This window comes from Ascaphus truei, chromosome 3 (genome assembly GCF_040206685.1).
Source record: "Ascaphus truei isolate aAscTru1 chromosome 3, aAscTru1.hap1, whole genome shotgun sequence".
Taxonomy (NCBI): domain Eukaryota; kingdom Metazoa; phylum Chordata; class Amphibia; order Anura; family Ascaphidae; genus Ascaphus; species Ascaphus truei.
The window spans coordinates 128,637,326-128,660,475 of NC_134485.1; the positions used below are offsets into that span (position 1 = coordinate 128,637,326).

The following is a 23,150-nucleotide window of genomic DNA, read 5'->3' on the forward strand; positions in this document are numbered from 1 at the left end:
CAACCCCATATACTGTACTAAGAGGATTCAGGGTAAGGAGAATAACTTGTCAGACTTGGCCAGTGTGAACCAGCAATGGATGGGTTAATGTTGAATGGATACAATGGCTGGACAAGAGGGGGGGGGGGGCAGGCATATCAATTACCACCTAAAGAATAGAAGCTTAAAGATGCAGATCAAGCTGCTGTTTAAAAAAAATACATCAATACAATCTGCACACTGACAAGTGATTAGCTAAGCTGCAGATCGATCCGTTCTTCTGTAATCGATCGCTTGCTCAGGGTTATTTAATTCAGTTCTTGCACAACATTCTGGCCAATATAGTCCTGGAATATGATTGACTGGGCAGTTACTAGATACAATTGGTGCACTGCTAGAGAGAGGGTGGGGCTCAAGAGCCAGAGCCTATCAAAAGGTGAAGGGGGCTGTCACTTTGGAATTGCTTCCTACATTACAAACATTAAAAAGGTCTTTAAAACATTTTTTTTTAAATGCTACAAGTATTTTCTCATAGTACAGCACTGATTTATGTAAAAAAAAAAAATACACATGTAGGATATTGCTTGAACTGCTGCTTTAAACGCAGGACAAAGATATACATGGATAGGGGTCAGAAAGTGCCCCATGCATGAAGGGATGGTGGATTTCAGAGAGACGGTTGGTACCACAACAGACGGAGGTATACGGTTACCTTGGCAGCCAGACACCCCAGTGAACCGACGCTGACGTCCACGCGGCTTGTGGTAGGAGGCACAAACAGCTCCGGATACTTTTCAGGGCTTCAGATGTCGGCACGTTAGACACAGGATACCCAATATCAGGTTGTATATCACCTCACGGAGGCTACTAAGTATACAAACTATACTGGGTTTATTCTCAGCATTTACCACCCTGTTTGCTGTGCACCATACAGTATGTACTTACTTGGCATATAATCACACATATTTTATGTGTGATCACGCAGCTGTTGTCAGTATATTATTGTGGCTTTGGACATTGTCCGTTTTCAGCCCGTTCTTGTGCCTCCACACATTTGGGGATTTTAGTTCATGCATTCTTATGCATTTTTATGGTGTCTCGTCAGTTTTTATATTGTTTATTAAAATATTTTCTTTTTTAATTTGAGTGTGACCTTTTGCGGCTTACCCTATTTAGGGAATAGGCTATTCAGTGGCCTCCTATGTGATGACATTTTCCTACAGTGTCACCTACCAAGAGTGCAATTATAGGGGGCTTTATATAATCCTTGCTGATTATTTGTGTGTTTATGCAAATGATAGCCCCCAGGAATCAAATACAACATGGAACTTTTCGAGAAATATGTTCACAAGTACAGTGGCTTCTATATCCCCTTCTCCTCCTTCTCTTACCGTGCACCCCAAAACTGGAACAACCTACCGGAGATTCTCACATCCACCACCAGTTTAAGTTCTTTCAAAACTTAGGCTGTCTCACATTTTAATCTGGTCTGTAACTGTTACATAAGCCTATAATATACATCATCTCTAACTGTGCATGCAATGTATTGTATATAATGTATACCCTGTTCATTTATGTAACTATTTGTAACCACGTATTATTTGTCATATTAACTATGCCCAGGACATATTTGAAAACGAAAGGTAACTCAATGTATTACTTCCTGGTAAAATATTTTATAAATAAAATAAATAAATAAATCCCCTGTAGTTGATCAGTTTTTAATTTCTTCAAGAACAATGTAAAGAGTGTAATAAAAATAAATAGGATGAGGTGGTGAAATTAGGAAACATTCTGACAAGGTTTTCTGATGCGTTCCATAACCGAAGAGGCTAGTCAAAAGTGGGCCAAACAACTAGCCTTCCAAAAAGAATTTGATAATACCCTAATCACACCTTTACCCATCAACAACCTGATATGGATTAAGAAAAACAGACTCAAAATAATATAAGATATAATCACCATTAATCATCCCCGTTATATATGGGATAGATGGAAGCTAAAAGCAAAACTTGTCACACTACCCCTCACCATTAACAACCTTACTAGATAACCCAGACTTCCCCAATGGATGAATACCAGGGAACTTTCCGAAGTGGAAGGAAGCAGGTGCCATTAGGTTGTTCCACATGTTCGAGGGAGGGAAATTGAGACCCTTCTCTTATCTCCACACACAATTAAAAACTAGCCAAAACCGAATTTTATCGTTATCTACAAATTCAACATTTTATTTTCTCCTCAAGGGTCACACGTGCCTCACTGCATTCAAACACGATTTTAATAATTATATAAAGACAATTCCCACACGAAAGGATTGGTCTCAATTGTATACAATATCCTACAAGAGACAATTACACTCCAAAACCTCATATATGCTGAAATGGGAAGAGGAGCTGTGTCTTGAACTACCTATGGAGTCATGGCACTCAATCTCTGTCAAGACAAACTTTACATCTACACAAATATTAAACAGATACAAGATCTTACCAAGTTGGTACTTCGTTCCTGAGAGATTACATGACATTTTCCCTGAAGTATCCAACACATTCTCGAGGGGTTAGTTGTGGAGAAGTGGGATCCACGTTACATATCTAGTGGAAGTGTCCAATAATTTCCCAGACCTGGGATCAAGTATCCACGATCATTTATATATCTTAAAAGTAAACATTCCCCAAGACCCTTGTATGGTCCTTTTAGATATAGATATTCCTAATATAACAAAGAATGGTAAGTTATTAAACGCTTACATTTTATGTATCACAATTAAGATATATATATATAGAGAGATATTTGATTTTAAAAAAATCTGAAAATATTTCAGTAAATTTTAATAAAATTAGATTTACTAGAGGAAAGGACCCTTCATTACCAAACCCTTTCCATGTCAGCACTTCACTTCCTCAGCTACACTGCTGCCTAACATACACCTTTATTCATCCAACCCTCATTCCATCACTCACCCTTAGATATTCTCCCCATTTAAAAACATATTTTCTTAAGAATTCTTGAAAAACAAAACTGTTCTAATTAATTTTATAAATGAAATGTGTTTTTTTTTATGGAGTGAGTATCTTACAGTGTGGGTGATGGGACGTTGGGGTGATGGAAGTAGTGTAGGTAAGAAAGGCCAAAGTGCAGACATTGAAAGGAAGCGGTAAGGGTCCCAAATGGGGTAGGGTAGGAGGGGTTAAGGGTCCCAGATGGAGTAGGGTAGGAGGGGTTAAGGGTACCAGAGGGAGCGGGTTAAGGGCACAAATAGGGGGGAGGAAAAGGTGTTAAGGGCCCCAAAGGGTGTGGAAGAGGTTAAGTGCCCCAGGAGCCAGCACCCCAAAATACCACGATAACAGGTAATCTCATATCAGTACAGCAGGAGATTCCATTACCACAGTATTTCGGTATAGCACCCAACCCTACTCCCACCCAATTGGTCCTCCCAGTTAGAAAGTCCAGTGGGTTTGTCCATCTATCTTAGCTGACCCTAATACAAATTCAGGCTGGGGAAGCAAACCTTAAAGATTGGAAGAGGTAACAAGAATTTTGGGATGCAGCAAAGTTGATAAACTACCCTAGGGAACATGAAAATAAATATAACACTCTCCTGTAGAATTTATGATCCAGTATTAAATATCTATAGATCTATTTCGATCTATAGATTATTTCAATCTATAGAACTATATACACACACACACGCCTGTTTTTTTTCCCACAGCCAGAGTAATCTTAGTATGAATGATTCTGGCTTCCGATTTTCAGCTTTTGCTCGCATGCCATATAAATTCTTAGTCTTATGTCCAATAGCAGCTATGAACAATTTAGTAGTCCTACATGACTGGATACAGGAAAAAAAGGATCGATCACAAATACACACTTATAAGTGTATTGAAAAGTACATAATTAAGTGCAACACCTTTAGTGAATAAATACTCATTCCTGGAAGTAGTGTGGCTCCTCGAATGGACTCAAACCAAGTCAAAAACAGATAGATAAAGCAGGATCCAGAGTGCAAATAAGTCCAGGATATGTGAATAAATAAACAAAGCACAATATAGTGTAATATAGTATCAACAGTTATTGTGAATGATGCATGTTTAGAATATCCCACTCACATTTCAGTGAGTAATTAAAGTGGTGTGATGATCAGGCGTAACATACACATATAGCCTCTCTGGCACCCTTGTCAGACATCCATCAGACCCAGTAATGGGGGGGGGGGGGCGCGGAGGGAGGGAAGGTGATTCCCACATAGATTAAAAAACAGCAATATAGTGCAGATTGCTTTGATCAATAAAAAGTTAAAATATAGATAACACATTCACAAACATGTGTGGTTTTTAAGCAGTTAGGCCACCCAGGGTCAGAGGCATAGAATGGCTGCTCACTCCGCGGGTATTGTATGTCTTTATTTATATAGCGCCAAAAGTGTACTCAGCGCTTCACAAAGAATACAGTACAGGGAATTATAATTATACAATAAGTGCTGCAAAATCAGACAATAGGAAAAGAAAAACCCTGCCCCGAAGATCTTGGTGATGTCACCACCAAGAGGTATGGGGCATACTCCCCCTCGACTGTTCCCAAGTGATTCTCCTGTACTTGCCACGGAAGCTTCCTCAGGGTCTATAGGAGACTGAGGAAGCTTGGAACAGTCGAGACACCCATCGTAAATACAAATACTAGAAAACTTCTAAAGACAAACTCAATAGGCGCAGAAAAGTAGGAACAGATAAGATAATAGTATAGACGGAAAAAAAACTTAAATGCATGCTTGCTAATGCAAGAAGCATGACAGAAAATGGGGGAGCTTGAATTAATAGCTGCAAGGGAGCAGTATGATATCATAGGCATTACTGAAACATGGTGAGATTAAACTCATGACTTGGAAGGGTGGAGCAAATAGAAAATGAGATGTAGTATGTTTATATGTTAAACCGAATCTAAAACCTATTCTAAGGGCAGATGTTTATGAAGGGAATTGTGAAAATGTACAGACCTTGTGGACAGAAATTAGCAGTGGAGGTAAAAGTACAAAGAAAATGTTTGTAGGGATATGCTATAAACCACCAAATATCAGTGAGATTGAGGAAGCTAAAATACTTTTGAAAACAGAGAAGGCATCAAAACTAGATCATGTTTGCATAATGGGTGATTTTAATTATCCAGGCATAGACTGGGGCAATGAGATTAGCATTACAACAAAAGTAAACAGGTTTTTGGGGGTGCTTAAAGACAATTACATGACTCAAATTATTGAGGAACCAACCAGAAGAGGGGCCATACTGGATTTAGTAATATCAAACAATGTAGAAGAAGTAATAACAAATATTCAAGTCCGGGCACATTTAGATAACAGTGATCATAACATGGTCTCATTTGAAATAAATTATCAAAAAACAGATTACTTGAGTTCCACAAAGACCTTAAACTTTAGAAAGGCAGATTTAAATAAACTGAGGACTAATCTGCAAGTAATACATTGCCATTATGTTTTTACCGGGGAAAAAAGTAGAACATAAACAGGCAATCTTTAAAACATTCTTAGAAAAGAACACTTATCAGTGTATAACCTTGGGTAATAAATATAAAAGAAATAAGTCAAAACCAATGTGGCAAACTAAACTGGTAGGGAGGAAATGGAAAAGAAGAGGAAAGCGCTAAGATACTTGAAGTCAGAAAAGAAGGAGGTATATCAGAATAAGGAATGTAGAGGCGCATGCGCGGCTGATAAGGGTATGGCGGCAACTTTCTAAGCTCCGTCCAGCCTGGCACAATCAATTGATCAATCAACCCGAAAATCGGCGTTCACACGCTAATAAACACAGTAACTGGTAGCGGAACCCCCCAGGATGCCTACAAAAACAAAAAAGACAAATAAAAAAAAGAAAACTGACATGAAAAGCCATAGGCACAAGCAGGAACATCAGGGGCAGTTAGACTGTCAGAAACGGCACCAAAATATGGCTCCGACTCAGAGCGGGAGAGCAGTGCTGGCTTAGACAGTGAACTCGTCACGAAAAGTGATTTTAAAAAAAAGACCTGAAGGACCTGTTCGTAAATTTTAACATTCTATTTCAATCAGAGATCCAGGATCTGTGGCGCGATATCGCCAGTATTGGGACGAGAACAGACGAGTTGGAGAAAAAACTGGATGTGACAATCAGAGCTTTGAAAAAGACGGAAAAGACAACATACCAGAAAACGCAAATATCAGAACTGGTTGACAAACAAGAAGACCTAGAAAATAGAGAAAGAAGGAACAATGTAAGGATAAGGGGAGTACCAGAGTCTATCATAGATTGCGAGTACTATGTTTCAAAATGGCTATCAAACGACATCTGAGTTAGCAATGGACAGGTGCCATAGAGTACCGGGAGTCTAGCCTCAAGGAAATGAATTGCCCAGGGACATTATTCTGAGACTAAACTATTATAAAACTAAGGAAGCTTAAATCAGGTCACAAGAAACTTGAACCCTATAATGTTTGACGGTACAAGACTACAGATCTTCCAGGATCTATCCCCTGTGACTCTAGGCAGACGACGGAGCCTCCGCTATCACTAAATTACTCAGGAACAATGGGATAAAATACAGGTGGTTATTCCCATTTGGATTGCTAGTGATCAAGAACGGCAAATCCTTCTCCCCGAGATCCCTGGAGGAAAGTGACACGTTTTTTTAAAGAAAGTAGGTATAAAAAGAATGCCTACTTACCAAGAAGCAGAAGATCCTGGGTTGGAGCCGACGTGGAGAGAAGCAGGCAGCAGAGAAATGGCTGTCAATTAAGCAGTTCAGAGTTTTTGCAAAAAGACACAGTTGCGGTTAAGATCTCCCAATTAAGAATTAAAGCTATACATTCCCTTTTCCTACCAACTCAATGGATCCTAAACCGGGTTTTCCCTCAAAGGACTGCGGAGCAGAGTGCTGGCCAGGTGAGGTCCCTCACCCCCTCGGACAAAAAAAAAAATAAGAAGAAAAGAGACAGAGCAATGGCACCTGAAGCGACGGGAGAACAACTCAACAGCAGCGATCGGAAGGTGCCTTGGACAGACGCTGGGGGCAGCAGACTCCTTACATAGGATGGAGAGTGATCCTAAAAGGAAGAATGGAAGAAGGTGGCATAGACCCGAGAAAGGGTGCCATTGACGAGACCTAGAGAGAAATGCTGGTCGGTCCCCGAGAATTGACGGAGTATAGGAGGCCTCCCCTGCGCCAAGCTGGCAGAGCTTAGCGTTAAAAGTCCTTCAGAGTTTACAAAGGTTTGGGGAGAGGTTTGGGGAAGCTAACAGACACTGAAGTGGCTGGGACTATATTAAACTCACCAAGGGTAGAAGCCGAAAGGCAGAAAAAAGATGCGGGAGGAGGTTGTTGAGGAGTGATCAGAAGGGGGTAGCGTGGGGCTTGGGCAGGGGTCTGCAAACCTGTCCTCAAGAGCCGCACACAGGTCAGCTTTTATGGATATCCCTGTTTCAGCACAGGTGGCTCAATCAGTTCCTCAGTGCTTGACTGGGCCACTGATTGAGCCACCTGTGCTGAAACAGGGATATCCATAAAAACTGGCCTGTGTGCGGCTCTTGAGGACAGGTTTGCAGACCCCCTGGGCTAGAGGAATCCACTGAGGGGTAGCTCTGAAGCCATCTGCCCTGCCACAGAGATTGATTTAGAGGGGATAACGCTAGGTGGACCATATTCGGGTGTTTCCTTCCCCGGTTCTGGCAGTTCAAAGGGGAAAACTCCCTAAGACCTCCCTGACCGAGGTCAGCTTGATTTTGGTCCCTTTCTTGGCCCTCGGGGGTAACAACAACAAGTAACATCACGAAGAAACAGCACACAAAAATAAAAATACATATAAATAATACATATGATACATGTGTATGCATGTGCGCAAGGGGTACATGTAAGTTCATATATGTGTATAGGCAGTGTTCGACAATCATATACATTTACACGCCCGGGGCGTGTTGATTTAACCCTTGTTTTTTTAAATTTCCCTGCTCGCGCTGAAATTCTCCCTGCTCGCGCTGAAAAAAACAAAACAAAAAAAACTCCACCTACCTGATTGCTGATTGGTGCGCGCTCCCAGGCTTTGTGGCGCGCGCGGCCAGGCTCTACATGAGCCCGCCCCCAACGAGCGGCCATTCTTTCTGGCCGGAGATCTATTGGAGATTAAGTACTCTCCAATCTCTGCATGCTGCGGCCCCTCTGCTCCTTCCCTGCAAGTCCCCTTACTCCCGCTTCCCGCGCGGGGCAGGAGATGATAGTGGTGTGTCCCCCCTTCTGTCCCTGTCCCCGCTTACCCTGGCTTTCCGCCGATCCCCGCGCGGGGTTGGAGATGGTCACGGGGGGAGGGGGGAGGGGGGTGGTGGTGCTCGGTCGCGCGGCCTTTCCTCTTCTTCCCCCTGTCGTGTGTGTGCATGGGTGTGCGTATGCATGGGTGTGTGTGAGTGTGTGAGTGTGTGTGTGAGTGTGTGAGTGAGTGTGTGTGAGTGTGTGAGTGAGTGTGTGTGAGTGTGTGAGTGAGTGTGTGAGTGAGTGTGTGAGTGAGTGAGAGTGAGTGTGTGAGTGAGAGTGAGTGTGTGAGTGTGTGTGTGAGTGTGTGAGTGTGTGAGTGTGCATGGGTGCGTGTGCATGGGTGCGTGTGCATGGGTGCGTGTGCATGGGTGCGTGTGCATGGGTGCGTGTGCATGGGTGCGTGTGCATGGGTGCGTGTGCATGGGTGCGTGTGCATGGGAGAGTGTGCCTCCCCCCCACCCTGTCGCCTCACCAAAGATTACACTAAGCCCAGCTATCTTCATGACGGGGCAGCATGTGGTGTGTGTGTGTGTGGGGGGTGACTGACACTGACTGGGGGGGGGGTGGGTGGGGGGGGATGCCGGTCTGCCCGCTCGACCACTAGCTTCATGCCGTCGAGGGGAGCAGGGCAGTGGCGGCCACGGCAGGGCTGACTGTCCCCTGGCGGACACCTCGCCACGTGCCTGCCACCTCCCCACCTCCCCAAAGCTTCCGACTACGCCCGCGTGAGGTATGGGGGGGGGGGGGGGATGTCGGCCTGCCGCCCCTTCCCCCCCCCCACGAGCGGGAGATGGGCGCGGGTGGGTGGGGGAGGAGTGTGGTGGTGGTGGTGCTGGTTGCGGCCTTTCCCCCCCCCCCCCCCCTGTATGTGTGTATGGGAGAATGTGTATGGGAGTATGTGTGTGACACCAGAGGTACCCCCCCAATCAGTCACCCCCCACCCCCCCCCAGTCAGTGTCAGTCACCCCTGCCCCACCCAGCCAGTCACTCACCCAGCCAGCCAGTCACTCACCCTTCCCACCCAGCCAGTCACTCACCCACCCAGCCACTCACCCAGCCAGCCACTCACCCAGCCAGCCACTCACTCACTCACTCACCCAGCCAGTCACTCTCTCTCTCTCTCTGTGTGTATCACCCACCCTCTGTGTGTCACCCACTGTTTCCCCCCTCTGTGTCTCCCCCCTCTATCTCCCCCCCCCACACACACACTCTCTCTCTCCCCCCCCCACACACACTCTCTCTCTTTCCCCCACACACACACACACACACTCTCTCTCTCCCCCCACACACACACACTCTCTCTCTCTCCCCCCACACACATACTCTCTCTCTCTCCCCCCCACACACACACTTTCTCTCTCCCCCCTCCCTACCCACACACACACACACTCTCTCTCTCTCTCTCCCCCCTCCCCCCCCCCCCCACACACACACTCTCTCGCTCCCCCCCCCCACACACACACACTCTCTCTCTCTCCCCCCCCACACACACTCTCTCTCTCTCCCCCCACACACACACTCTCTCTCCCCCCCCACACACACACTCGCTCTCTCCCCCCCCCCACACACACACTCTCTCTCCCCCCACACACACACACTCTCTCTCTCTCCCCCCACACACACACACTCTCTCTCTCTCCCCCACACACACTCTCTCTCTCTCTCCACCCACACACTCTCTCTCTCCCCCCACACACACTCACTCTCTCCCCCCCCACACACACACACACTCTCTCTCTCCCCCCACACACACTCTCTCTCTCTCTCCCCACACACACACACTCTCTCTCTCTCCTCCCCCCTCCCCACACACACACACTCTCTCCCCACACACACACACACACACACTCTCTCTCTCTCTCCCCTCCCCCCCCCACACACACACACACACACACACACACACACACACACACACACACACACACACACACTCCCCCCACACTCTCTGTCACTCACACTCTGGATCTCTTATTTACCCTATATATCTTAACTGCCCTATACTACACCGAAATCTTAACTGCCCTATACTGCTTTCTTCCAGATCTGACTCAAGCTTCACACGGAAGACATCGGAACCCCCCCCTAACCCAGAAGACAGGTAGGGAACACCTCCCCTCCAATGTACAACATTGCGGGAATGAGGGTACCTGGACATTGAGGGACTCCGGATCAGTTAAGATCCCAGCTGGGATTGCTGCTTTAGATATTGTGAAGCGGGGACGTCCAGACACTGGTTAAGGGGTTCAGCAAACTAGTCATTCACACCTGGCTTTTAATTCTAGATCTGACACACACACACACACACACACACACACACACACACACGTCAAAAACAAATGTTGTTCTGACTAGGAATTTATTAAATGTATTTTATTTATAGATTTTATTTTAAAGCGGGGTTGGGGCGGGTAGGGGCGGGACTAGGTGGCGAGTAGATTTTTTGGTTGGGCGAGTAGATTTTTGGGCGATTTGTCGAACACTGTGTATAGGAGTGGATAATTTTGTAGGTGGGAAGGTGTGTGTATGCGGATATGTGCGTGTATGTGTATATTTAGGTGCAGGTATGTAGCGCAGTTGAGGGCATGGGTGCAAGTAATACATGTGATAGGGATATGTGCATGTGTGGTCGTGAGCATGCTGATGTATGCCCATATACATATGAATAATTATTAATAATAATATACAAATAATGAGGAGAGTATTAATAATAAATCCCTATACAGGAGTTGCAAAGATAACGGGAGGGGGTAGGATTCACAGAGTATACCTTATGGCTCAAAAGTCAATCAAAAAAAAAAACCCTGATGGAGGTGAGAGGTATAAGGGAGAACCTTAGATGGTTAGCAAAAAGGGAGTTGTGTCACGTACACATTGCCTCTACAAAGGCTTGTACGGGTTGTAAGTTAGAGTTCATAGTTTTGAGTTAACTAATTCGGTTAGGGTTCTGGGTTTCGAAACTATAGAGTTCTCTCCCTCGCACGAGTTAAAATGGAGACAGAAATAGGGAGTAGAGGAAAAAAAACACGTGGTCCACAAGTGCAATCAAAATCAGAGCTAGTACGAGAAACACACCCGTGGCCACGAGCGGAGGACGACGCTGATCCAGCGCTGCTTAAGACGATCGGGTACTGTATATACATGTTGCGGACGGCAGTGTGTCAATTTTAAAGGCAGGATACATTTTAAGTGTGTCTTACCAATGTTTTAATCGTTTGTGAGTAAAAGGAATAGTTGTAGCTCGATTGCACTATTTGGTGTTTTTCTCATCTTGTCATTTGGATGATCTGTGGTGTGTATGTCAATGGAGAGTTTTGGGACAGAGGACTGAAAATACATCACTAGGGGTCAAGTGGAAGGAAGTCCTTGAAGCAAGCTCAGATTCTATCCATTGAAAATTCTAGTCTGCTATTTTGTAAGTAGGCTTCTTTCTAGGGTAAGGGATCCTCATATGTCCTTGTGGTACTGTGCAATGGTTTTGCGTTTTCTTCATTTTTCATAGGAGTAATAAAGGAAACACCTGTACTTATTGTGGGACTAATATCCATCGTAATGGATTGAGGCTACGACAATTGGACATAGTGATTGGTACTTTATTCATTTTTTTTTTCAAGCGCTGGGAATTGCATTTTTTTATTCCATTCCTAGTACTAGAAACGTTACAACTACTGAACAGCGGGCGCACGCATGTAAATGCCACAGCGGGAGTCCCCGCCTCCGGATCGCGGCGCGCATTATCTGTGCGCGGCGCACGCGCGTGACACACCCAAGCTCCGTGGCAACAGAGCCTGATTGCTCCAAACACCTCCACCTGGCTTCCTTACATTAGCCTATTGCAGGCTCCGCACTGAAACTCCCCGATTCCGCCTCCTCCTTGGATTGGACTGCTTCACCTATTTAGGCTCAGCTGTGCCACAGGCACGTCGGCTGAGCATAAGCTTCCTGTTCCTGTGCTTACCCCTCCTGTCTCTTAGATATCCTGCATTGTCTTGCTTGATCTCCCGTGTACCGACCATGGCTTGCTTTTGGACCACCGCTTCTGGAACTCTGACCTTGGCTATCCTCGACCTACCGCAACTCTCCTACCCTGAACTTGACACTCGGACCGCGACCATTCTACCTTCTCCAGCACCGACCCCAGCGACTAGTGCCTCCTACGTTCCGGACCTCATACCCTCACCTTTGGCAAGTATTACAACGACTCTATCCTCTCCACTCCAGACCCGGCGAGATCAACTATCCGCACTCCAGACCGGACCACGGTGCCCGTCGGTGGTGTTATCCCTAATCCCCCCTCAGTACCGAGGGTCTCATCTTGTTTGTGGTGAGCACAGCGTGACACCAGGATGGTAGACCACAAATTAGCGGACGGATAGGGTGCCATCCGACTGATCTGCTAATTAACACAGGTGCTGCCATGAGTGTAACTGACCTTGACTTACTTAGACAGAAAGGTGCACCTGCTCTATCCTTAATGGGAGTCGACGGTGCTCCAGAATGACATCACACCTTTCAGAGAAAACAATTGCAGATGGAGAACAAAATGTTTGAGAGACAAATACTGACATGTAAGACACAAGGGAACTATTCTGAGAATTAACTTTATTGCAACGTTTGGTATCATTGTGGATTTGTGCAATCTTTGTCTCTGGCAGGGACGCCAATCATGATCACAGATGTTTTTTTCCTTGTTATCAATAAAAACTTCAGATGTATTGGATCCATCCAGCCTACTGGCACCAAGGATCGAGAGCTCGCCAACATACTTCAAAAAAGGATTGTGGAAGGGTTTCCAATATGAAGCTATTGGTTCAGGGGCCTGACCCACCTCCACAAAGACAGTAGAAGTTATCCGCCAAGAGTTTACCCTCTGTGAAACAGAATATTACATCACTTATACAGCAGTGGGTGCTGAGATAATGCACATTAGCAAATAATTCCCCTATTCGGCCTGTTAAGAAAACAAATGACATGTAAACTCAAAATCGCCTACTGTGCCCTAAATAAAAAGTAACCCCAAAAAGGTAAACAATGTTGTGTCAAGTATGCCCGACTTAATGTCTAAATGAATCCCTAATGCCGTCTGCTGTCACGAACGACCCCTGCTAGCACGCGACTTGCATACGGGACAAGGGTTAATACCGACGCTCGCAAGCGCACCCACTCTTCACCTCCGCAAAAGGTTCATCAAATGGACAGTATCCCCTCTCAAGCCGTCCCAATATACCACCGCCTAGAATAGCACACAAGAGAGCACGTGACTCTAGCAACCCCCCTTTCTCCTCAGCAAGGAACCAGCGAGTTAGTATTAATCTCTACTCAATTGCACGTCATAACCATCCACTTGAACATAACATCAACTGTAGTAACTTGTGCCCGAGCTTAGTAAATTATTCTCTCCAGCGTGCACCAGTTCAATCAGAGACCAAAGCATTACTTATTAAATGAGATATATATATATATATATATATATATATATAACAAAAAGAGAGAGCGCGCAGCCCATAGCGTAAAAAGCGTAAAATGTAATAAAAATATAATGGAGGAGGGAAACAAGCTCACTCACAAACGATAAAATATAAAAGGCATTTGAAAAGTATCACCACCTCGGGAACAGCAGGTTGAAGTCTCCACAGCAAGATGAAATGAGCGCTGTCAGCTGTTTGTCCAAAAGTTCAGACCTCGTGGATAGGTGATAACAATCAGTATGGAAGTCCTGAGTAGTCAAGTTCTTCCTACCAGTGGGTTCTCACCCGTACCGACACTGGAGCTCCGTGCAGCAGGGGAAGACGCTCGTCACAAGCCAGCCGCCCCACAATGATGACGTATCAACGTCGCTGCGTTCCTGACGCGTTTCGTCAGATGCCTGACTATCAAAGGATAAATGAAACTCCACTCAGACCCGAATATAAACAGAAAGGGGCGGGTTGCTTAACGGCGAATATCCAATAAGAAAAGAGGGACAACCCTGCATATATTATACTTCAATTCCTGTATACAGATTCGCCGATATAACTTGCTGCAGTCTCTGAATGCTATTTTGTTGTTTGTGAGTGAGCTTGTTTCCCTCCTCCATTATATTTTTATTAAATTTTACGCTTTTTACGCGGTGGGCTGCACGCTCTCTTTTTGTTTTGTAGATTTCTTGGATGTGAAAGCTGCCATATACCCATTTCAAGCGCAACTATTGGACTGGATCTATTTTCCAAAGGAGTGGATTAGTATCTGTTTCTTTTACACATATTAGCTGTTATTTTCTCTTTTTACTGTATTAAGATTGATATATATTCATCATTATTTACTATTGTCTGGTTATCTCTTGGTGCTACTGTGTTTTTTGAGATAGATATCTATCTCTCATGAGAACCAATCCAAAGACCAGAAAAGAGACAGCAAACTGCACGGGGTTAATCCAAAAATAGTTGTATTCAAAACATACACACACGTGGCTTACGTGTATCTATGTTTTGAATACAACTATTTTTGGATTAACCCCATGCAGTTTGCTGTCTCTTTACTGGTCTTTGGATTGGTTCTCATGTTGTGTGCAGCTCTATGGGACTAGCATCTGCCCTTTGCTTTATTTCAGTGTGCTGACTGATTTCGTGTGGAATATAGATAGATAGATAGATAGATAGATAGATAGATAGATAGATAGATAGATAGCTTAGATTACAGAAAGGAGATACAAAATAAACATACAGTTGCAATATAAGGCAGAACAGTTTCTTAAAATAAAAGGAGTAAAACAGAAAATCCTATACAGTACATTACCAAAGGACATAGGTTCTTCCCAAAGAGGTCATTGATAAGAGGCAATGCCATATCCTCAGTCGGGTCTCCATAAAACTCTGAAGCTAACTGCCTACAAAATCTTGTAGCCAACTGCCTTTCTCAAGGCACCACCGGAAGGAGCCCACCCCTTCTACAGAATACTTTGAAGCTACCCTCCTGGACAAGGTCTGTAGGCCTTGGTTAAAACAGTTAACACCTTGAGTGGGCCATCCAGGATGCAGAACAGACCAAAGAAACATCCTGGCTGGTTTCAAACCCCGCGTTTTTATCTTTTGTTAAAAAAAAAAAAAAAAAAAAAGTGTATGTCATTAACCCCTCAAGCACCAACAGGGATTAAACGACCTAGTAGTTCCTGATATCATGACATGACCCCAAAATGTAAACAATGTTGTGGCAAGTATGCCCGACTTAATGTCTAAATGAATACCTAATGCCATCTGATATAGTTGCATCAACGTCTGCAATGGTTTCTTTCCTAACCCTGTACACAGCCAAATTGTATTGTGCAGTATGTGAACGATGTACTTTTATAAACGGCCACAAGAGAGTAGCATTACTCTTTGCTTGAAGAACTGCTAACTTTAATGCTCAAAGCAGGACTTAAAAGCAGCAAGACTTTTGCGTTTTCATTTTTTTAAATTAATTTATTGTGTACTATTAAATAATACTTAATGCATTTTTTTTTTTTAAATAATTTTTTTTCCAACTCGGCCTTTGTTTAATCAGTTTTAATAACATACTGAGCATCCCGTGGCAAACTTAACAGCCATATACAAAGTCATCTCTACTTTTTGATTTGAAACAGGCTCTGAAACACTCCTTTTGGAGTTCTGTCTGTTGGCAACCAAGTATCACAAAACAGATCTGTTGTGGTGTTCCAGAAGCAGAGGTCTATTGCTCAGCTGAAAGCTGTAACAATAATGTTTTACTTGGTAATCTAATGTTACATTGCAGCTGTATCATTTCACAAAATGCAGGAGTTATAAGTCAGCCATTTTGATAGCCCTGGGAGGATATTCAATATTTCTCATTAAAGCTACTCAGATGCTACATATAATAATAATAAAAAAAAAAGTTAAAACCAAAAAAAAGTGTAACCAGGACTGCTGCTGTAAGCCAAATCCTGCAAAAGCACAGCTGCTCAGAGAATTAGTCTCAGTTCTAGGGGTGATTATTCACGTTGGGGCAGAATTCCAGCCCCCCCCCAAAAAAACACAATTGATTCAGAAATTACCTCAACCACTGACATGTACAGACCTCTGCTCCTGTGAAAGAGGCAGTTGATACAGATCTGTTTGTTAAACAGCTCCAAGAACAGGTGTATAACAGCAGCAGTTTGGAGCCCAGAAAATTACTCCCCCCCCCCCAGGGGAACAGAACACAAAGCCACACATAAAAAAACTCTTAGGGCCTCATGCAGAGATCAGCGCTATTTAGAATTGGAGAGGGGAATACAATTTAGCTTTTATTTTTTCTCCATATGCAGAAAGGGCATAAAACTGCATTTACAATCCTTTCTGCATATGGAGAGTTTCAACCAGCACTATGAGCGCTGTTGAAACTAGTGGGAAAGAAATGGTTTTTTTTTTTTTTCTCCTCCACCGGCCGCCGAGCGCCAGCTTCATGGTGGAGAGGAAAAAAGTTGAAAATCGCGCCAACAGCCACTAGATGGCGTTCGCGGCTCTCTGCATACGGCAGAAAAAAACACTGGAGAGATTAGGATCTCTCCAGCCGCGCGGCGAATTTCAAGATAAAAAAAAAAAAAATGGCGCTTTTTTTAAAACTTGCCTTTTTCTGCTGCTTTCAGCTCGATTTTCGCCGGAAAATGGCGAGATTGCTATTAGCGCTGCTCTCTGCATGAGGCCCTTAATGTGGGAGATAAGGTAATGGTGGACAATTTGCCCAAACATACTCTTGGGAGGCACCATACACAGTCCTGCAGACACACACTCAGTGGGCAATGAGTTAAAGTAACAAGAAAACCACGCAAGGGCCTTCAACAGAAGAGCACCCCAAGGAGGTATAAACACTTTAAAACAATGAACAAAAAAAATGGGTACATGTGGATCAATGTAAGTTGCATCTGCCTAGCACTGCTAATAATTGATATTGAATTTGATCTTTTACAGACTCCACTACCATGGAGCAATAACAAAACAAAAAAAAAGTAATCCGTGGGATCTGGAATCACGGATGCCAGTGTTTGTCATCCTAACAATTGGAGCCATGCTTGGTATTGGACTCAACTATGCTCTCAAGGAGCCTGACCCCTTCAAGCACCTGTAGAACCGACCATTGCAATTACTTGAGGTTCAATTTCATTTTGGCGCCAACCGGCGTTTGTGAAGGTCTGCTTGCTGCAGCGACGTCTACAGAGGAAAGAGCCAGGACGCCGACTGACCCAGCAACTGAAACGCACTCGCAGAAGAAAGCTGTGCACTTGGTCTGCTAAAGCGGATAACTACAAGTGCCACAGCACTGGGCGGGCGGACGTGTCAGTGGGTGTACCGGCGGACTTTCGTGTGAGAACTACGATTTGGAGTGTTGGAGGGAGCATTGACGGAGGAATCTGGGAATCGTAGGCGATTGCTTCACAGGCTGCAGATCCCAGCAGCAATCTTGTGCTGTAAAGGAACACAGGTACAGCAGCCAACTGATCAAAGATCAGCAACGGTAGCAGTTTGAAGTATTGCGGTACCACTGATTTCAAAGAAACCCTTCAGAAATCTGGAGGACAGCTACTAAGGTGATATACTTATTCTACTTCTTAAATCTGATGAGTTATCTATAGAAGAGACCATCTTAAAAGTAATATCACCCTCTATTATACATAACCAAGTGTGTTATATACAGCACCAAGTTAGATACATTTCTTCAAATCAACAAATACATAATTCTCCAACTTACCCAACAAATTGCTCCATAAGGAACATAAATAAAAATTCAATATATAAACAATTTATAAGAATTTTTCTCCATCAATATTTGGAACTTGGAAATATACCAACTACAATATATATTGTTTTCTTTGAATATCCGTAGTCCAATTTAAACATCTACCTTTAATTCTGGACATTAACATCCACGAAATATCCAAACATAACATCAGCTGCAACTATAAATATTAGGTTCACCTATAAGCTTTATTGAGGTCAGGGCATACCAATGTGTTATTGATTTAGTGATGAAATGTTTTTGTTTTTTAATAAATATAAATCGTATGAAATACATGAATACATGTTTTGTTCTCGGGAAACTCTGTGACCACGATATACTGTAATTCATTCGATGGAAATAGTCTAAATTTATGCGCTAAGGGATATCTATTGCACTTATTTTAGGGAGTAAAGAGACTCCTTCTCACCTAGGGTGCTAAAAAACTTCAACATCGTTCACACAAGATACACATCGATAGATTTGTTTGTTATAAATGTATAATATTTATCACATTGTATTTCACATTTAATATTCACTGATTGTAGCTATCACGAAATGATAGCACTTAAGTTTTTTTTATCAATATGCTCTCATGAAAGCTGTCCTATGAACACTTTTTGACAATAAATTGTTCCAATTCATAGGATTTTGTTTTACAGAGGACTGATGAAAAAGAGTTGGAAAACCTTACTAAATTATTCTTTTACTAGCAATGTGAAAGGTCGGGTCAATTTAACTGGTGCTAATATGAGGGAATTCCCACCCCTTGAGCCATCTATAATGGTAATCCCTCGTGGAAAGTTAATTGCCCAATGTAGAGTTGGGGGTAAATGATAAAATATTTCCCAGATTTCAGTATTCCACAATACAACTTGTCACAACCAGGCCCTGGAAATGTGTAACCATCAGCAGCCACAAATTAAGGGTGTCAGTGAGGCCAACCCGTGGTGCTGCAGTGCTTCCTGTGATTCCCCTGGAATTTTTTTTTAAATAAACGACTGCAGGGAGAGGCACCATAGAGACATGGGAGAGAAGCCAGCGCGCCCCCTAACCAGCTCCTTGACTGAGCTATGGTTTCCAAGAAGCACAGGGTACAGAGAGTATACACCCTGCCTGCTGGGAGCTCCACATGGTGCTTGCATTGGAGATAGGAAAGCAAGGTAGGGACAATCACTCCACTGCCCCCTTTCCCACCTTGCCTTCCCCTTCCCCTCCTGCCACCCCAACTGCCCCTATAAACTTCTTGTTCACCACTGCCCCAGTGACCCCTTTGTACCAGCTGCCCTGTCTTCCCCACTACCCCCACCCCATCCAACACCCCTCCCAGTGTGTCAGGTTATACTCTGCCCTATACACTGACAGAACATAACTGGGTGGCACTACGCACTGAGACAGTCAGGCTATGCTCTGTCAAAATATAAAAAGGTATTAATTTGATTTATTTTTATTATTATTGCGGCCATTTGACAATGGCACTGGTAATTTCTGGTTCCAACTCCGTCAGGTTGCCTACCCCTGTGTTAGTGGATAGTGTCTACGAATTGAGAGAAAATGTTTCATTGGTACTTGTATGCACACAGACCCAGAGAATGGTCAACCAATTTAAAAATCAGCCCGCAAATGTTATGGGTAGGTAAATGGCCCATGGAATGGCTTTTGCCAGTAAAATTTTCTATTTCACATGTGTGACATGAAAATCTGTAAAGTGCACTCTCTTGTACCATGGAAAGGGGAGGAAAGGATCATTTATGAAAATATAGTCGTAATGGTAGCTATGAAAGGATTCACTCTCTATCCCAGACTGCTCCACACACGTGTTGAGCTTGATTCGACACTGGGAAATGGACATTGGTTGACTGGCCACTCTGCACTTCAGATAAATATATGCATACTATGTTATGTTAACAAGCACAATACAAGGTTGCTGATTAACAATGCTGGGTAAACAACACACGTTGCATCATGGAGGGTAAAGAACATGTAAATGACCCTGTTTATTGCCTTAGGCCACGCTTATAGTCCTTGCTACAGTGACAGCAACGCTGTTACGCTGCGGTCGCTGAAAAAAATCAAATTGAATTGACTTTCAGCGATCACGACCAAGCTGTCGCGTCTCTCCTACAATAACCGCACACAACGTATTCAATACATTTGTTTTGACGCAACGTGCTGTTGTCGTCACTATAAGCGCGGCCTAGGACAGGATAGTATGTTTTTATCTTTGGGGAAAAAACAGAATGCAAGTTATACAGACATGAAGGGTAAATTAAACCATACTCCCGAGTGAAGGAACCTGGTGTATTAAGATCTCCAAAATGTATTGTAAATCACTGACAGCCCTGACTACTTGTCGAGGAGTACTGGCAAACGGTATCTGCGCGTCTTCACTTCCACCCATACTCGAGCCGTCACCGGAAGTGACGCAGAGATTCGGGAGAGAGACACACGCCGAAGATTGAGACACCAAACACTCATCACAATGCCCAGTTCGAATGTTAAAATATGAGTGTATTTATCTTCATATGCTGTGATTTACAATACATTTTGGGAATATACCACACTATGAGAGTTTTCTTTATATGTCCTTGAGCTACACAAGAGGATCCATAAGGCTAAGGCCCCGCTCCCTCAGCAGCGTGCTGAGAGGAACAGACCGCTATCTGCGGTCTGTAGGGAGCGGGAGCCGGAGAGGGGGGGGGGGCGTGGTTTGAACGGAGGGTCCTTCTGTTCGTACCCCCCTCCCCTCCTCCGGTGTGCAGGAGCCCGGAGATACGATCACGCTCTGGCACAAACAAACAAAAAACAAGCCATGACACACAGCTCAACAGGCCGCCTCCCTACGAGCTCCTTCCCTGCTCCCCTCCTCATTGGCTCACACGCGCACCACGTCACGCGTCAACGCTCCAGAACACCTTCTTCTGGTAGAGCTGGCCGGCTGACACGTCACAGCACGTAGTGAACCATGGAGAGGAGAGGCAGCGGGGACCAACGGATTGCAGTTAAGGGGACCAAGCGGGGACCAAGCCCTTATACTGCCACGAGAGATCATACCGATGTCCATTATACTGCTGCAAGAGAGGCCATACGGATACCCATACTGGCTCCAGTTAGAGAGAGATCGAGTCTCTAACATGCTCTAAATCTAAGAAGACATTTGTGAGTGGATTGATATATTAATCTAGAAATTTATTATACCGCACTGGTCGCACTATTTTGTTCTCTATTTTATTTTTTTCATACGCTGTGAACACTCTGCGCTCACCTGGAAGAAAAGAAGGTTCGTACAGACCTAGGAACGGTCTAAAGAGGGTTTTTCTAGAGTCACTTTACATTTTTTTTCACATGTATCACTTGCACTAATGATGGTGTTTTTTTTTAATTTATATTGTCCACTTGAAAAGGTTAATTGCACGTGTGAAAATGTGTTCACTTTAAACAACGTGATATAAAGTGATCAAAAAGTGTCTTAGTGTGTATTATACACCTTATTAGTCTCCTTATATCCAGTATATTGGAGCGCCCGATTACATTTGTATTAAGATCTCACCATTTACTATTCAGGCAAAATAATATATTTTTCCCATTCCCATAACATATAAAAGCCCAATTTAACTATTCTTCAAGAGAAGTAAACTTGCAGAGATCAGCTTTTAGATTGGGAATGGAACAGGTTAAATAATTTTGGAAATGAGGAACGTATCTTCAGGAATTACAATACCACGGTACCAAAACAGCCCTAGTTATTAAACATGATTTACAGAAAATCAGCCAGGTAAGTTAATCAATTGGAGAGAGCAAAATAATCTTGGTGGGAGGCAATTTTCAGATATAACAACAATTAATCATGTGTTGAGTGTTATTTTTTTGATCATTATCTTTTTCTTTCTTGCTCAAATCGTTGTGCTTTTTTATTAGAAAAATGCATCACAAGGTTCACAGAGTGCAGTATTAATTGTAAGCACAACACAGCATAATATACTGTAGAAATCACTTAACTAATCATATTCAGTACACTTTGACATGTGAAAGTTGCACTCCACACCTCACCCGAGGAGTCAGAAGAAGGTATGGCACTATTTGGATTTGGGCCAAAGGGGAGAACCCTAGACTTTACCCCGAGGATTCTGGAAAAGAAGAATGACCGTTTTGTCTAAGACTTGGAAAGTGTGAACCAGCAAGCCATGAGTTAATGTTCCAAGGATACAATGGCAGGACAATGGGGAGGGGAACAATTACCACACAAAAATAGCAACATACATTCTGTTGAGCGGTTATCTTTTCGAACGACCTTGCCAGAGACTGATCTGAAATACCTAACAAACAGCTAACGCAGGACAAAGATCATCTTACATAAAACACACACACAGAAAAATAGGAAACATTATGCTTAAGAGAAAAGTTACAGAACAGAAGACAGGTTGGGGGTGGAGCACGGATGGAGAATGCTAGTGGTACGAGTGTAACTGCTTTTGCAAAAGATATAAGTATTGAGCCCTGAATGCAATTCCTTTGTCTTGACCAGGAAAGCATATTCTTGATTGTTTTGTTCTGCGCACATACTGTAGGATAAAACTGTCTATTTGCTCATATTGATGCTGTGCTCATAATAAACGACTTCTACCCTATGAACACACCTCCGTGTCAGCCTGACCTTTCCTATGAGTATGCTTGCACAAATGTGCGTCACAATACATTTTTAAGTTGCTTATTAAGCAAACTCCCTGATACTTTAAATTAGAACAATTGTGTTTTCAAAATCTATACATGGGTTCTTTCATTGCAATCCATAATCAAGGTAATATGTAGTGATATTGCCTATGTGCCAACATTTCACTGAAGATTGCTTTCAAAATTTCCAGCCACAGTATGTACAGGAGGGAGAATGTCAAATGTCCCAACACTTACAGAAATGCAGATTCCATTTATTAAAAAGTTTTTTTTTTTTAATTTAAATACTTTTTTTTTTGATGTTTCTATATGTGATTAAAACATGTACCACTTCTCAAGATGCAAACGCAAATTATTTCAAAAGGAACTATTTTTAAAATATAAACAAGAGTTCTGGATCTTATTCTTTGTAGGAATGCTTGGAGTGTTTTCCAAAACCTATTTTAGAGGATTGCATATTTAACTACCTTTAGCTTTACTTATATAGG

The 23,150-nt window shown here is 43.4% G+C and overlaps 1 protein-coding gene across 2 annotated transcripts in view; it reads right to left on the minus strand.

Moving 5' to 3' along the window:
- HEATR6 (HEAT repeat containing 6) overlaps window positions 1-23,150 on the minus strand; it is a 93,832-nt gene that overhangs the window by 19,131 nt on the left and 51,551 nt on the right. The window contains exon 17 of one of the 2 annotated variants that reach the window (XM_075589530.1): window positions 12,719-13,132. The exons of the other annotated variant lie outside the window; for it this stretch is intronic. Within the exon in view, the coding sequence (XP_075445645.1) occupies window positions 12,734-13,132 (399 nt within the window). The 3' untranslated portion in view covers window positions 12,719-12,733. Of the gene's footprint in view, window positions 1-12,718; window positions 13,133-23,150 lie in introns of those variants that run through there. 2 annotated transcript variants of the gene reach the window in all.